We start from the raw sequence: 17094 nt of genomic DNA on the forward strand, positions 1-17094 counted from the left end.
CACAGCACCATAGTGTGGAGTTGCATTAGGTAACGCGAGAAACGGCTGATACTTGCGCATTAGTTTCTGTTATGGATCAGTATCAACAGTCCTGCCAGTAACGTTACTATATTATCAATGCTACTTTAGTTATAGCCTGATATATGATAGCTAACTTTACAATGTTGTGAAGTGACGTTAGCTAACATTCTGTAGCTAACACCGGTCACTCACCAAGATAGCTGCCCAGTTCTCCACTGGTTCTCCTCACACCACAGCTCAATTTCTCTCCGATGGCCGTTATTTCTTCTAATCCTTGGCTGCTCCAAGTCTCTTGGACGCCTAGCAGGCTCATAATTATAAGGTTGTGGTCCGTCATATGCATTCGAATATTCATGTTCAACTTCTTCTGTGTCGAAACTAGCATTGGGATCCATGTTTATTAATAAGTTACACCGGCTGCTCTCCCCCTTGTGTCCCCCGTGTTACGTCACACGCGGGAGGTCACGTTCCGAGGCTTTTTTATGCGGAAGTGAACATTTCTTACAAAAACGACGCCAGATGTCACTGTAGTGTATATATATGTAGTGTATTCATCATTTTCCTACACATTTATTCACAGGTGTCTTTAACCTGGAAGTTCCTCTTTAATACAGCTTCACCATTGTTTGGTTTCCATGGTAACACGTCTCTTTAGTAGCGCGCAACTGAAAGTCTGAGAGGGTGAGGCAGATAGTCACAGAAAACAGAATCGACAACTACTCTACTCTCTGCTCACTCCTGCTCCTTTCCAGCCCACACATATGCTCCATCAAGGATGGTGTTACAGGCCGCAAGGCATTGCACTTACAACTACAATAAGCATGTTAATGTTAATCTAACAGCTCCGGCGATCCACTAGCACCCCACCCCACCCCCCCACCCCTATTTTGCATTTTGAAATGCTCCCGATTTCTGAGGTCTCAAGGTTGGCAAGTCTGAAGGCAACACAAAACACACTCTAATGTATCTAAAACATCATCCACCGCATCTGCCAGGCTAAAAGCAGAGGCTAATAAAGCAGCAATTGTGGAGCACATGAAGCCTTTAAAAAGGAAACATCAGTTGGAAGCAAAGGAGGAAGAACTAAGAAAAGAAAAGGAGGAACTAAGAAAACAAAAGGAACAGTTTGCTCTGGAGACCGAGCAAGCTGCAACCAGAGTTGCAGTAATATTATAATACAGTATTATTATTACAGTAACGCGTTACTGTAATAATAATAATATTACTTTTGTCGGTAACGGAGTAGTGTAACGCGTTTTTCTTTTATAATTCAGTAATCACACTACAGTTACTAACATTGCCCCGACACGCGTTACTTCGACGTTACTTAGCTAAAATCAGTCATAATCGCATTGACAGACAAGAGGGGTTTCCGCCGCAGTTTTATAGGCTACGTAATCTGCGTGTCCACATCTCCACGTGCAGTGCTGCATAAACATGGCTGAGTCAGTGATAACTTTCGAGTGGTGGAGGTATGCCCATTATTTTTAGTTCGTCCGAAGAATAGACAGGAATGCGACGGTGAGGTGCAAACTGTGTCCAGGCCAGAAGCTGTTCCACTGCTGTAGGAACGTGCACAGGTACGGGCTAATGTTGCCCGGGCAACGGCCCGTTTGGCTGACCTGGCCCTCTGGAGAGAGCGAGAGTTTGTTTGTCTTTTTTCTGTTGTGGCCGAATCAACATGATAAGCCCACAATTAGTATTGTAGCGTCTCGCTGCGGGAAACACACTTTGTCAGCGCTGTCATCTGCCGGTGCGTTAAGACCACCTCAGTGTCAAATTTTGGAAACTTGATTTTGAGTTGTCTCATCGCAGTTAGGGTATAAGGGACAAACCAGGGGACTTTACTTCCTCTTGATACCGTCGGTTATTTACAAAAAAAATACCTAAATATAGCCTACTTGCCGTTATTGTGCTTCTGTCTTTCTGTGTCTTTTCATCTGTAAACTCCCTCAACGGGGCCGCTCGCTCTCTTTTCTTGATTGCCCTCTCACGGGTGAACAGTTCAATGTCCCGCTTCATTGTAGGATTTCTGCCATGTCTCTACCACTTTAGTTTGACCATCTCTGTTACTAAGTTATGGAATACTAAATAAATAAGTAATTAGATACCTTACCGTTACTGCGCTCATAAAGAATGATAAGAATAAGAATAATGCATCTTGAACATTAATTAGTGTCTTTACGTTTCACAGACTGTTAGCTTGTTGTGGTAGGCTGGTAGCCTATTTTATTAAAGAGCAAATAAAAAGAAAGACTTGTGATTGGGTACAAGTGGAGTCTCGCAGAGGCAAAACTGTGGCGCGCTTACACTGTATGTGCGCCGCAGTCTGCGTGATCTGCCTCTAGGGAGGGGCGGGCCGGCCCAGCAAGTAAAGTAACGAGTAAAGTAACGAGTTACTTTATGTAGAGAGTAACGAAGTAGTGTAATATATTACTTTTTTTTAAAGTAATATGTAATATGTAATAAATTACTTTTTTTTTAGTAACGACCCCATCTCTGGCTGCAACTAATGCCAAAAATGTTCTGGAAACTAGCTCAAAATGCAGCTCCAAAAGGGATGGAATGAACTCTTATCTGGAAAGGAACAAGGCTCAGAGTACAAGGCAACTCAATCCTCAGGCTAATCAATTTGTCCCACAGAGAAATGACAAAAATAACATGCAAAATGAATTTCATCCTAATGCCCAGGCTGTCAATGTAAGACCAAAGGAAACCTCACAGACCATCAGGTTTAAAGACGCATCATAAACTGTCAGGCCTAAACAAATGGCAGTGTTACAGACAGACCTCAGACCACACTCAAACACCAACACAGGTGGTTTATGATGCTCAACAGACAGGACGAGCATCCTCCTTAAATATGACATGCAACAATGACACCCAAAATGACATTGTGAATATCATGCGCCAAACTGACATCACTACAATGTTAGTAAAGCAAAATTTAACATCCTCCCTACCAGTGAGAAATATACCCACATTTGATGGTGATCCTCTTCAGTATCATTCTTTCATCAGATCCTTTGAAAATTGTGTTGAGGTTAAAACTGATAATGCAAGTGATTGTTTACATTTCTTGGAGCAGTTCACCAGGGGGCAATCAAGAGACCTGGTGAAAAGTTGTCAGCACCTACCCTCTGTTCAAGGATACCAAAGAGCCAAATCCCTGCTTGCTGAACATTTTGGAAATTAATACAAAATTGCTTCTGCTTATATGGACAAAATTGATAGCTGGCCTCTGGTTAAAGCAGAAGATGTCAAATCACTGAAATCCTTTTCTCTGTTCTTACGGGAATGCTCATTTAACACAGCGAATCATGCACATGAATGAGTTGGACATGCCATCAAACCTCAGAAACATCATGATGAAGCTTTCTTATAAGATGAGGGAGAAGTGGAAGAGCCATGCATGTGATTTGCAGGAGAGACATGGTTGCAGAGCACTATTCATTGACCTTGTGAACTTTGTTGAAAAACAAGTTAGAATTGCCTCTGACCCACTGTTTGGGAATATTCAGGACTCAAAATGTACCAGCTGCAACAAACCCCCCACTGTCAGTGAACCAAGGCATAGGAAACAGGGCACCTTTGTCACCGGTGTCACTGCAATGAAAGAAAGAAACAAAGGCTACATGGATAATAAGATCAAGTCCTTTTCTGCCCAAAGTCACAACAAATGCTGTTTAATCTGCCAACAAATCAGCCACTCACTTGAAAAATGCTCACAGTTTAAGTTAAAGACACAAAAGGACAAGATACATTTCATAAAGGAGCATGGAATTTGTTTTGGTTGCTTGAAACGGGGACACAAAAGCAAAGACTGCAGGAGTCGATTGGATTGCAGTGTGTGTCAGCAAAAGCATCCTTCAGTCCTTCACATTGAGCAGAAGGGTATAAGTACACCTTTTAATGAAGCACAAGAACTTGTGAGCCCTCTGAGTGTAACACCTGGTCAGTCTCAAACGTCTGGCCATATAGGGGCCGGAGATGAGTGCAATGCTGTGTTTTCGATTGTTGCAGTTCAAGTGAAAAGCCAAATGAGTGACAGAGTTGTACAGACCTATGCATTTTTGGATCCGGGGAGTTCCGGTACCTTTTGCACTTATAGCCTTGCAAAGAGATTGGGGCTAAGTGGCAAGCCAGCCAGTATTCTATTGCAAACAATGGGGCAAAAGAAAATTGTGAGTACCAATGTATTGTCTCACTTGGAAGTGTCTGGCATGGATACGGATGATTTTATTGAATTGCCCAATGTCTTAACCCAAAGAGTTATGCCAGTGTCACGTGTGAACATTCCACGACAGGATGATGTGGAAAAATTGCCTTACTTGAGTAACATAAAGCTGCACGACTTGAATGCAGATGTGGATTTGCTCATCGGAACTGATGCAGCAAAAGTGATGGAACCATGGGAGCTGATCAACAGTCAAGATGAAGGCCCATACGCAGTCAGAACAAGAGTCGGCTGGGTCATTAATGGACCACTTAGGAGTGGAAGTAACGGCAGAGTTAAGACTGGCTGCTCTGTTGTCACAACAAACCGCATATCTGTGGAACATCTGGAAGAGATGCTCATTAAGGAATACAACCATGATTTTAATGAAAAAACATCAGAGGGGCAATTGGAAATGTCAAGAGAGGACATTAAATTCATGAATATAATGAGAAGTACTACAGAACTGAAAAATGGACATTATTACATTGACTTACCTTTCAGAGAAGAGGAACCGGTCTTGCCAAATAACCGCTGTGTTGCAGAGCAGCGACTTCAAGGCCTGAAGAGGACATTTGAAAAGAACATCAAGTTTAAAGAGGAGTACACCTCATTCATCAATTATACGCTGGTTCAAGGTTATGCTGAAGTTGTACCCATTGAACAGCTGGAACAAGATGAGGGGTGGACTGGCCTTCTGGCATACCGGGCATCGTCCCGGTGGGCCGTTGACCCAATGTGGGCCGGTCCGCAATGTTTTTTTTTTCTTTTCTTTTTTCCCCCTCTAAATTCCCTCCAATTGGGCCGGCCAATTGGCTACAGAGGGCTAGCAGTGTGTTGCCAGCATCGACACATATTATTGGTCTATTGTTTGTCATTGTCAATCAATCATGGGCTGACAGGCTCAGAGAGCCCTGACAGTGCTGTCAATCACAACACAAACCAGGGTGGGGCGGGACCTCATGGCATGGGTGGGAGTCGCGGGACGGGCTGCTGCTGAGCTGAAAATGGATAAGCAGAAGAAACGCCTGGGTGGTGCTGAAAAACTGCGACTTAAAAAGCTGAAGTCTTTGGAGGTGGAGGCTGCTAAATATTCTAAATTGACGGACGTATTTGGTGCCGTGGTCACCGCCCCAGCAGGTGCTGCTGCGCCGGGAGACGAGCGAGTGGAGGCATACATGGTAAGTAACGTTAGCCTGGGCTGGCTAGGCTACATTTTTGAGACATGTCCAAAAAAAAAGTAGAAAAAGTTTTTACATTGAATGTGACGTGACCTAATTAACTGCATAGTCCTACTTGTGACAACATATTAGCCCAGAGTTGAAGGGCTGTGAATGTTGGTAGTTGTGGTTGATTTTGTTTAAATATGCCGAATTGTGATATTATGGGTTTTTATTGTTCAGATGATTTAGCTAGGCTAGCTAAGAGCTGCTAACGTCAGCGGTTTCTTGTAGCCATAGCAACAGTAAACGTTCACATGGACCAACAAGCTGTAAGTAGAGATGAAGCTGCAGAATCAAGCTGTATTGTAAATACAGATGAGATACTTTGAATATTAGCAAAAAATATAAGTAAACCTATAGGAAATAATTAATTTGCAATATTTGCCATTGAATTTATTGTAATCTTTCAATTCATTTATTGTTTACTGAGGTGATAACTATTTCATAATTTGTGTGTAACTTTAATTTCTTTGTAAATGTGTTACTTTTACTGTCGTTTTCAAATGGCTGTTTATAGTGCTGTCTTGAGCATGTTCAGGTATTGTCACAAAGATCTGACTTTTTTGCATTGGAAAACACTAAGTGTCATAATGAAAACATGGCAAAGCCACTAGTGTTGTTACGCTCGCGAACGTTTCGTTCAATATGAACTAATCTTTTATCTTGTACATTATTCTGTGGTTTTGAGTTATTTCCCCATCTAATGATAAATGCTTTCCCTATGTCCAGCCCAGACAGGTTCAGGGCAAGTCCAGCTGGTCAGTTCAGGGAGAGAGCCAGACCAATTCAGGCAGCCCAAAGACTGCACCACCTGAGAGGGAAAAGGCTGTAGAGAGTGAGGAGTATGTCAGCCCAAAGACAGGATCACCTGAGAGGGAAAAGGCTGGAGAGAGTGAGGAGTGTGTCAGCCCAAAGACAGGATCACCTGAGAGGGAAACAGCTGTTGAGAGCTATGAGTGTGCCAGTCAAATAACAGATTTGTTTTCACAACCTGATCAGAGAAATCTCCAGTCATTTTTAAATTACCATCCTCAGCAAAAAAGTAGCAATCCAGTGGGCAGAAAGTGTTCTGTAGCAGAGACGGCACCAGTAGAAGGTGGCTGACATACTGTCCAGAGCGTCACATGCTGTATTGTTTCATCTGCATGGCATTCGGTAAGAGAACTGATAGCAGTCTGTTCATCAGTGGAATGTCAGATTGGAGGCATATACACCAGCGCACAGAGGAGCATGAGAGAAGCAGTGGACACAGAAACTGTGCTGAAGCTTACCTCTTGAAATCCGCCAGTGCTGATATCAGCAGTGTGTTTGGTGGCAGTCAGATGTCGGCGCACAGAGAGCAGGTCAGAAAGAGACGGCAAGTTTTGGAGCGCATCATAGATGTCATCAAGGTTCTTGGGAAGAGGGGGCTTGCATACAGGAGGTCAAAAAATGAGGCAGCATATACTCTGGAAGACCACACGGTTGATCATGGTAATTTCTTGGAACTCATACTTCTACTGGGGAAGTATGATTTCTGTTTAAAAGAGCACCTGGACAGCTGCATTGAGAACAGCAAAAAGTTGCATTTGTCTGGTGGCACGAGAGGCAGAGGCTCCCTTGTAACTTTACTCTACAAAACCACAGTCATCTCAGTGATAGATGCAATTCACCATCTGATTCAAGAAAACATCTCCAGTCATATCAAGAAAGCAGGAATGTTTTCAGTGCAGCTGGACACAACACAGGACATCACCTCTCAGGATCAATGCTCTATAATTATGAGGTATGTTACTGATGTTGTTCATGAGAGGCTTGTTGCAGTGCTGAAGTGCAGTTCATCCACTGGACAGGCCTTTGTCAACATGCTGTCAGAAGTTCTGGACAGAATGGGCCTCAGCAAGACCATGTGCATTGGAAATGCGACTGATGGGGCATCAAACATGCAAGGCCAATACAAAGGATTCTCCTCACTATTGTCTGCACAATCTCCAAACCAGGTGCATGTATGGTGCTACGCACATGTACTAAATCTGGTGCTTGCAAACACAACCCAGATTGTTATTGAGAGTGGGTCCCTGTTTGCGCTCCTCAGTGGCATTGCGGTATTCATCAAAGACTCATATAAAAGGATGAATGTGTGGTAAGAGTCAGGCCGAAACAAGAGACGTAGACGCCTTGCTCCTATTGGCGAGACACGCTGTTGGGCCAAGCATGAGGCCCTGAAGAAGGTGTTTGGCTTCTTTGGAAAACCGGAAGATGGTCTGTACGTTGATGTGCTGTTGACATTATCAGCTATACAGAAACAGGCAACAGTGAAACCATGTATCCGTGTCATGGCCAGAGGATATGCAGAGTCATTGCTCAAGTATGACATGATCTTGACGGCTCAAATCTTCCTCCGCATATTTGAACATACCTCTCCATTGTCTAAATACCTTCAGACGGCAGGATTGGACATCCTCTCTGCTCACAGAATGGTGGCATCGACACAGGATACGCTGAAAAGCTTGGGAAGAGATTTTGAATCTGTAAAAAAAGCAGCAGACACATTTGTCAACTGGACAAACACAGAAATCCAAGAGAGAGATGACACGGACATTGAAGTGGAGGCAACACTGCCACAAAAGAGGAGGAGGATGAAGAAAGTCTTGCCTGGAGAGATGGCTCAGGATGAGACCCTGGATGATGCAGAAAAATCCTATGAGGTGAATATGCATAACCGGATCATGGACACAGCAATTGAAGCCATTCATAGGCCCTTTTTAACACACGGCAATCTATATGCTGACTTGGCATGTCTGGATCCCAGAAATTTCCCTCAGCTCTTCACCAGTGCTCTTCCCCAGTCTGCCCTTCAAGACTTAAGCAAGTGCTTGCAAGGATTTGACAGCAGGGCAACCAAGGAAAATATGCAGGCCGAGTTGAAAAGCTTTGCACTCCAGTGGAACAGGCTGAAGGCATCCCCATTGGCAGAGTACAAAGCAAGAACAGGAGAAGATGGATCAGTTGGTGAGGAGGACAACACAGAAGAGGTTGAGATAACTCCCATAAGCTGTTGCTCCTGCAAAGAATGCCCTCTGTGCTGCTACCAGATACTTCGCCGTTTCAACATGCTAACAGATGCATACCCTGCCCTAGGCCTTGCTTATAAATACCTGCTTACATTATCCCTCACACAGGTGGCTTGTGAGCGCACATTTTCAATTTTGAAGTTTATTAAAAACAGACTCAGAAGCACCCTCTCATCTGATAAATTGGAGGCATTTATGTTGATGGCCACAGAGAAAGACATCCTCATGTCCTTGGACTCTGACTCTGTGATAGACAGACTTGCAGAGAAGAGTGAGCTGCTTAAAAAGCTGCTCCACTGATAAGGCGAGAAATATTTAATATTATTGTTATTATCACACATCACACATTATGGATGTAGTAATTCATTATTTGTCATTTTAATGATGCTTTTCAGAAGTTGTATTGTGCTTGTGTTGATCCTTAATGGTGTGATCATGTACACTAAATTATCAATTATTCTCCATTACAGGTTGTTCTGATATATTTGAGGAGTCGTTCTCCCTCTGTTCTATATGTGGACTTGTTCTCTCATTTGGGACAACTGTTAGAATTTGGTAAGTTTATCATGTATTTTTTTAATGTTGTATAAATTCATAATTCATAATTTAAAAAAAGTTTTGAAATAAACGCACATCCTAAAAGTTTTCAACTCTAGGTGCAGGACAGAGGAAAACATTTTATTTCTTTTTCAGACTTAACAATGTATCCAATTCCCTCTCAGGTTGACCACTTGACATGTGAGAGCTTGAGGAGTTGTTCCCGCTCCGTCCATGTTCGAGGACTTGCTCTCTCTCTCTGCCTCCACTCTCTACCTTCACTGCACCAAAGTTTGGCTGTTGAGTCTCCTCTAGTATGGTGAGTTTATCATTTTTTATGTTTTATGAAATCATACTTAATTTCTGATGATTAGAGACTTATTAATGTATCCAATTCCCTCTCAGGTTGACCAATTGACATGTGAGAGCTTGAGGAGTTGTTCCCCCTCCGTCTTTTTTCAAGGATTCGCTCCCTTACCACTTCACCACTTTTTGAGAAGTCTATGATTTGTTGAGTATGTCATGTGTCTTATAATGTTATATGAATTCATACTTGATTTGTGATGATGAGAGACTTAATAATGTTTCCATGTCTCTTTTAGGTGGACCACTCTATATATGAGAGCCTAAGGAGTTGTTTTCCCTCTGTCCCCTTTTGAGGACCTGCTTTGTCTCCTCCATCATTCACTGGGCCACTTTTAGGTTCCTGAGCTTATTTCATGTGGTGAGAGGAATGCAATATGTGTATGTTTAAAGGTTTATGTGAAGAAACATACTATATGTGTGATAAAATGACAATTGGTAATTCATAAATGTCTCTTTATATTCTCTGCTACCATAAACTCCTGTCAAACAGGTTTTCCTGACCTGCTAGAAGTTCTTCTATGATGCTTGAGTCATCCATCATATCTGAGAGCTTCGTCTTGACTTTGTGAGTTTATTATGCAACTTGTTTTGTCTCAGATTGAAACAAAAGGTTTGATTATGATTATTTCCTGGCTGAAGATTTTCATATTGATGGTTTTAATTTCAAACATCTGCATATATTTTAAGTTCAATTAACAGTTATGCAGGTAGGCCTTAGGGCTCTTTTGAGACTTAAGTCATCCTTCATGACAGATACATTTGTTCACTAAGTGTCACTACGTCACAAAAAGGCTACATGGCTACATATATTTGTCAGTACACAGATACTGAGTACAAGTTCTGTTTGCTGTTTCTTGCAGGTCACGAATTTGGTGAGGAGTGGAGCTGGCTGGCTGCGGACGAGGAAGTATAGAGTAATACATACTTGTGCACATACACGTATATGAGAATGCATATCTATTCAGACCTGTAACCCATGTCTTAGACTTTTCACACAGCTACAGTATATATATATATATATATATATATATTTTCCAATTCTCTATTTATGGTTTCATAATGAGTGAGTGAGTTTCAGCTCTAATGCTGCTACTGTCTGTAATATGTTTCTATTTAGATTATTTGTCAGGATATTTTTTTGTTATTATTGTCCGAGTCTGGTTTTAACTAATACTGGGCTTACACCAAAAGATTTTCACAGTCACAGACTAAAAACTGAAAGGGTAGCATAAGGGTTCTTCCCGTTAGTCTCGTCCCACCCCTAGTCATGACATAACTTCTGTTGTGATTTGACACTATAATGAATAAAGATTGATTGATATAGCTGTCAATTTTAGTCCTTGAGTTCATAGTTAAGTGCTTTATTTGTTAACTGCTATCAAGGAATATGACTCTCCTTTGTAGTATGCATGAGAGAAGATGCCACAAGTTTAGTGGACTTCTATGTAGTGTCCGCTGAAAATGTAGTGGGCTGGTCTGGACAGAAAATGCCAGGGCTGAATTTTTGTCCCAGTCCACCCCTGGGTACATTCCCCACCATGGAGTACATCACCCCACCAAAGGAAAGCTGAGGGTTGTATATGACTGTGGAGCCTCATACAAAGGAACATCTCTGAACTGTCAGCTCTTGCAGGGCCCCGATCTCACCAACACTCTTATGGGGGTCCTCATTCGCTTCAGAAAAGAGCCTGTCGCAGTCATGGCTGACATCCAGGCCATGTTTCATCAGGTGCGGGTGCCTGATAAACATGTGAACTTTCTTCGCTTTCTTTGGTGGCCTTAGGGCAACACTGACCAGGAACCAGCAGAATATCGAAAGAGGGTACACTTGTTTGGAGCTGTTTCGTCCCCCAGCTGCACCAATTACGCCTTGAGGCGAACTACAGAGGACAATGCAGCTCACTTCCCTCCTGAAGTGATCAAAACAGTCAATCACAACTTTTATATAGACGACTGCCTGAAGTCTACAGCCTCGGAGGGAGATGCAATTAAGCTTGTAAAGGATTTGACTCTGCTCTGTAGTCAAGGAGGATTCAACCTCCAAAAATGAGTGACAACCAGCCGTTGTGTCTTGACGTCAATCCCAGGTGACATCAGAGCAACAGAGATGAAAGAGCTGGATTTGGACACAGATCACCTGCCTATGGAAAGAGCATTTGGACTGCAATGGTGCGTGGAGTCCGACCAGTTCATTTTTAGGACTTCATTACATCCACGCCCACAGACCAGGAGAGGTATCTTGTCGGTGGTCAGCTCTCTGTATGACCCTATAGGATCTTTGGCTCCTTTTACAATGCCAGCCAAGTTAATGTTGCAGGAGCTTTGCCGGCAAAACCTGAAGTGGGATGAACAAATTTCTAGGGCTGCCCCCGACCAAAGATTTTCCTGGTCGACCACTGGTCGTCAGGTAAGGCCACTGGTCGACCACTGATCGACCAGTGGCGCGAATGAAAGCGCACGCAGAGACAAACCGCCTTTTTCGCGCAACCGGCAAGTAATTAAATTATGATTCTGAATGTGTTGGAAAAATCAACAAGGAGACTGTCCTAACATTTTGTTAATTTATTTCAACACAACACACCATATAAAAACATCACACAACTTATGAACTTTTAAAACCAACACAATAACTTTATAAAACAAACAAAAAACAGTCTTCTGTTAAAAAACTAAATTTAAACTATATTTTTCGTTTCTTTTAAACATGTAAAATAAATATAAATTATATAAACAAACGAATAAATAAATATAGGCTCAAGCCAACTTAAATATTGAAATATCAGTGCAAAAGTAAACAGGCCTACAGAGAAGTATTCTCAACATGAAAATAAAACTTTCAGTTTTTTCCTGAGGTCGGAATGCAAACAAAAATGATAAATATACCGCAAAAAAATAACTTAAACACTTCAGTTGAACGAACGAAGAACGAAAACTATAAACTACAAAACTATGGTGTTATATTAGGCTAGGCCTATACCTGACTTTCAGGGTTTCCCTCCGATCTCTTCTCATATTATGAGACAAGAACACGAGTTTGTCTGTGTTGTCCGGGAGAAGTGAGCTCCGTGTCTTGCTCACAATGAAGCCGGCTTTGGAAAATATGCGCTCCGATGGCGTGGATGTGGAAGGGATGGAGTGGATGCGCTTAGCTGCTCTGGCAAGCTTGGGATAGCGTTCCTCATTCATTTTCCACCAAATCAGTGGTCCCTTGTCAACCTTGGTTCTGTCCTCCAAGTATGTCTTCATTTCATTTTTCTCTTCTTCCGTCTGTTGATCTTCATCAAAGGCCATCAGCATTGATATGTCCTGCTGCTTTTCCCTTTGCCTCTTTGGTGTGGGCTCACTTTCCTCTGCGCCGCTGCTGTCCTCTCTCTGAGCAGTAGCTTCTTCTGCTGGAGATAAACTCTCAGCCAGATCCCACACCGTTGTGTATGCATCGTCCCGTTTCTCTGCACCGAGGAATGACAAGCTCTTGAACCGTTGGTCAAGGACTGCAGCTTGAATATATATGCTGCCCTCCAGACTCCCTGTGAGCTCCCACCTTTTGTCGATTTCCTCTGTGATTTTTTTCTTAACTGCCTTCACGGTCGTGCTGTCATCATCACGACTCAACAAGTGGCGCCTCTTCATGTTGACAAGCATCGGCAGCGTAGCAGACAGAGATGCGTTTATATCTTGTGAGAGCAGCTCGGTGAGGGTGATCATGGGCCTCAGCACGGAGACAATGTCCTCCGCTGTCCTCCATTGGGCAGTTGTGAGATCCAGATCTCGGTCAGACTGATGGGTGGTCCCGGGTTCTGAAAGCACAGCTGTAACCGGACATCTCTGTTCCAGAAGACGCTCCAGCATTGAATAAGTGGAGTTCCATCGTGTGGACACATCTTGTATCAGTTTGTGTTCAGCCACATTCTGTTGCTTCTGTTTCAAAGTGAGAGCTGCTGTTGCCTTGGCACTTTTTTTGAAGTGTCCCACAAGGCGTCTGGCAGCAGCAATCACTCGGCAGATGGGATCTAATTTAACAGCGGCGTTTATGCACAACTGCAAGGTGTGCCCCGCACAACGAATTCCCTGGACATTACCCCAGGACGGGTTTTGAGATAGCTTTTTAGCGCACAACACCATATTAGCGGCATTGTCGTGTACCACAGCGACCCTCTTTTCTGGCGGAATCCCAAACTCCTCCATCACTTCGCTGAGTCGCTCTGCTATGTTGGCAGCTGTGTGGCTCACCTCCAGCACTTTAGTCTCCAACACGAATGAATGTAAAAGCCATTTTTGGGAAATAAAGTGTGCCGTCACAGTCATGTAACCATCCATTTGGTTGGAGGTCCATGTGTCAGTAGTGAAGCTGACTGCTGTGCAGGCTTTAAGTTTCTCCAAAAGTACCTGTTTGGTCGTGTTATATTTGTTTTTAATGGCGTGCATTACGTTGTCACGTTTGGGTACAGTGTAACCCGGTTCGATGAACTTCATCATCTGTTTGAACCCTTCCCCCTCGACAATGTTTACAGGTCTCATGTCCAGTGCCACAAAATCTGCAATTTTGTCGGTGATGTCTCTCTTCCTTTTCTCGGAAAGAGGGGGCTTCAAAACGAGTGTTGTCTGTGAGAGTTTCAATGGCGGCTGCGAAGATGAAGTTGAGGTAGATGCGGTGGCCCTATCAACGTATAGTGGATGAGCCTATTGAGAGAAATGCACATTAATTTAAGTTTACACTAAGCCTAATAGCCCATAATATGATAATACATTTTATCTAACAGACTTTTTATTAAGGCTAGAGCCGCAGAGCGTCCATCTTTTAATGGCTTGAACGGTACTTACATGTTTCAGGTGATAAGTCATGTTTGTAGTTGATGAATGATAGGAGAATATTTGCTTGCAAAGTTTGCATATCACTTTCTTCGGGTTGTCTGTTATTTTTTTCGAAATGCTCCCAAGCTCTTGATTTTACGCCTGACATGGTTAAAACTATCAGCTTATCTGACGTGAAAACAAGTGACTCACTGTCACCTCCTGTTTCCCTTTTCTTTTTTTCTTTTTTTTCTCAATCTTTTTTTTTTTTTTTTTTCGGCGACCAACGACCAATTAAATCTTGACCGACCAAAGACTCTTTGTCCGACTAACCTTTGGTCGACTAATCGGGGGGCAGCCCTACAAATTTCCCCCTCCTTCTCCAAAAAGTGGTCTGATTGGCTGAGCGACCTCCAAAGGATGAGTGTATTCAAGGTGGAACGCTGTATCAAAACCCTGAACTTTAAAACATCTGTGAAAGCACAAATTCATAATCTTTCTGATGCCAGTGAAGCTGGTTATGGTACAGTGTCGTACCTGAGACTGGAAGGTGGCAATAAGGTGCATGTTTCATTTCTTGCTGGAAAGGCCAGAGTTGCACCTCCGAAGCACATCACTATTCCTCGTTTGGAGCTCACAGCGGCAGTCCTCGCTGTCAGAATGGATGGAATGCTTCAAAGGGAACTACAATGGCAACTGGAGAAGTCAGTGTTTTGGACCGATAGCACGACTGTCATCAAATACATCTCCAATGAAACCAGACGTTTTCATACGTTTGTTGCCAACCGAGTCACTGTGATCAGAGAAGCTACAGATGTTGACCAGTGGAAGTATGTGGGCTCCAAGGCCAATCCTGCTGACGAAGCCTCACGTGGATTAAGAGCCGAAGAATTTCTCACACATGGAAAATGGATTAAAGGCCCAGAATTCCTGTGCTTGCCTGAGAGTGAGTGGCCTACACTGGAAATGGATTCAGTGATTCCCATTGATGACCCGGAGGTCAAAAAAGAAGCAGCAGTGAATGCCATTGTTAAGGATTCAGAAAATCCAACAGACCATCTCATCAACTACTTCTCATCCTGGAAGAAGCTTAAAACGTCTGTTGCCTGGTTCCTTGAACTTAAAATACTTCTGTTGCTTCTGAGTAAAAAAAAAAGGAACTTAAAGCTACCAAAGGTGACAAGGATGCAGGAGTTAAAAGTACAGTTGAACAGAAACTTAAGAGCTTCAAAACCACACTCGGTGGAAAACATTTGACTTCAGAAGATTGTGATGAAGCAGAGAAGGCAATCATTCATTTTGTTCAGAAACACAGGTTCAAAAGTGAAATTGCCTCCCTCAAACATGGCTCAAATATTGTCTCCAAGGACAGTCCACTGTACAAGCTAGACCCCATACTGGAGGATGACATTCTCAGAGTTGGTGGTCGTTTGCAGAAGTCTGCATTAACATCAGAAACAAAGCATCCTGTTATTCTTTCCAAAGACCTGCATGTCTCCCAGCTCATTTTACGTCATATTCATCAGCAACTAGGACACGCTGGGAGGAAACACATGTTGTACAGACTTCGACAGAGGTATTGGATAATTAATGCCAATTCAGCTGCAAGAAAGACCATTACAGAGTGAATGGTGTGTAGACGGCACAGAGGAAAACTTGGGGAACAGAAGATGGCAGACCTGCCTGTAGAGAGAGTTGTGCCAGACAAGGCTCCTTTTACTACAGTGGGAGTTGATTATTTTGGCCCCATAGAAGTGAAAAGAGGAAGAAGCCTTCTAAAAAGGTATGGAGTGATTTTCACTTGTCTGACCAGCCGTGCAGTACACCTGGAGGTGGCACATTCCCTTGATACAGACTCTTGCATTAATGCCTTGAGGAGATTCATTTGCAGAAGAGGCCCTGTGTCAAGTTTAAGATCTGACAACGGCACAAATTTTGTTGGAGCAAACAAGGAGTTGAAGAAAAGTCTTGCTGCTTTGAATAATGCAAAGATCCAGAATGCCCTAATTCAGGATGGAATTAAGTGGAGCTTTAATATGCCAACAGCCTCACACCAAGGTGGCGTTTGGGAGCGTCTCATTCGATCAGTAAGGAGTATACTGACCTCTGTTCTTGGACAACAGGTTTTGGATGATGAAGGCCTGCAGACACTGCTTTGTGAAGTAGAGGCGATACTAAACGACAGACCCCTCACAAAAGTGTCTGATGACCAGTGGCGTAGCCAGGAATTATTGTGTGGGTGGAGCTGGAGAAATGTAGGTGGGCCAGGGGGAGACATATTAAGCGTGGGGTCTGAGCTGAAACTTCATTAATGATTTTAATGATTTTTTAATGCACTAATAGAACATAAACATAAATTAGCACTGAAAATAAAAACATAAGCACGGCGACCTCAGAATGTGTGTAAAACTGACAGGGATGGGTATTGTTAGAAATTAAAATCAATGTTTTGACGGTAGCCTAAACATACCGTAAATTTAAACGCTGTTTTATACTGAAAAAAACTGAAATTCTCGTGCACAACCAGTTGTTAAGCTTTTATTCTGAAAATCCTTCATCTCCGGTTAGCATTTAGCATGTGGCTAATATACGATTTCCTAAAGAGGTGAATTTAGTAGCGAAATGACATGGAGTGGTGCAAACCGAAACCTACTGATTTAACACTACAACTATAGATGTCGAGATACTACCATGCTGAATATTAAATGAAGGTACAGTTTATTTGAATACATTATTGTTTACAGACGAGAGTAGCATGTGACAACATCCGGAATGACCGGAGACCAAACCAGCCGTGAAGTATTTTCTGTATTTTTTAGAGTATTAATTACAGCGTGTAGAATGTGTTACATGAAAAGTGATGTAAGAGAATATGAGGAGAAAAGGC

General features: G+C 42.8%; 2 protein-coding genes and 1 long non-coding RNA gene across 4 annotated transcripts in view; all 3 read left to right on the forward strand.

Moving 5' to 3' along the window:
• The window catches only part of LOC307043453, a 183987-nt gene that overhangs the window by 104691 nt on the left and 62202 nt on the right, over positions 1-17094 (forward strand). The gene's annotated exons all lie outside the window — the stretch shown is intronic.
• LOC307042866 (uncharacterized protein) lies at positions 4984-6564 on the forward strand (the record flags this gene model as incomplete). Its single annotated transcript, XM_079687031.1, has 2 exons — positions 4984-5418; positions 6190-6564. The coding sequence occupies exons 1-2, from the start codon at positions 5200-5202 to the stop codon at positions 6562-6564; spliced, it is 594 nt and encodes a 197-aa protein (XP_079543157.1). The 5' UTR covers positions 4984-5199.
• On the forward strand, positions 6534-10747 carry LOC307043448 (uncharacterized protein). Of its 2 annotated transcripts, XM_079687904.1 has the most exons (7): positions 6534-8817; positions 8984-9068; positions 9236-9369; positions 9456-9565; positions 9653-9774; positions 9907-9981; positions 10277-10747. In XM_079687904.1, the coding sequence occupies exon 1, from the start codon at positions 7776-7778 to the stop codon at positions 8811-8813; it is 1038 nt and encodes a 345-aa protein (XP_079544030.1). In that variant the 5' UTR covers positions 6534-7775; the 3' UTR covers positions 8814-8817; positions 8984-9068; positions 9236-9369; positions 9456-9565; positions 9653-9774; positions 9907-9981; positions 10277-10747. The 2 variants fall into 2 exon arrangements, with proteins under 2 accessions (XP_079544030.1, XP_079544031.1); XM_079687905.1 differs by lacking the exon at positions 9456-9565.

The sequence above is a fragment of the Notothenia rossii genome (assembly GCF_949606895.1).
Source record: "Notothenia rossii genome assembly, chromosome: 6".
In the NCBI taxonomy this organism is placed as follows: Eukaryota; Metazoa; Chordata; class Actinopteri; order Perciformes; family Nototheniidae; genus Notothenia; species Notothenia rossii.

Coding starts and splice junctions, on each gene's coding strand:
- LOC307043448 (XM_079687904.1), top strand. CDS start 7,776: ATGGCCAGAGGATATGCAGAGTCATTGCTCAAGTATGACATGATCTTG.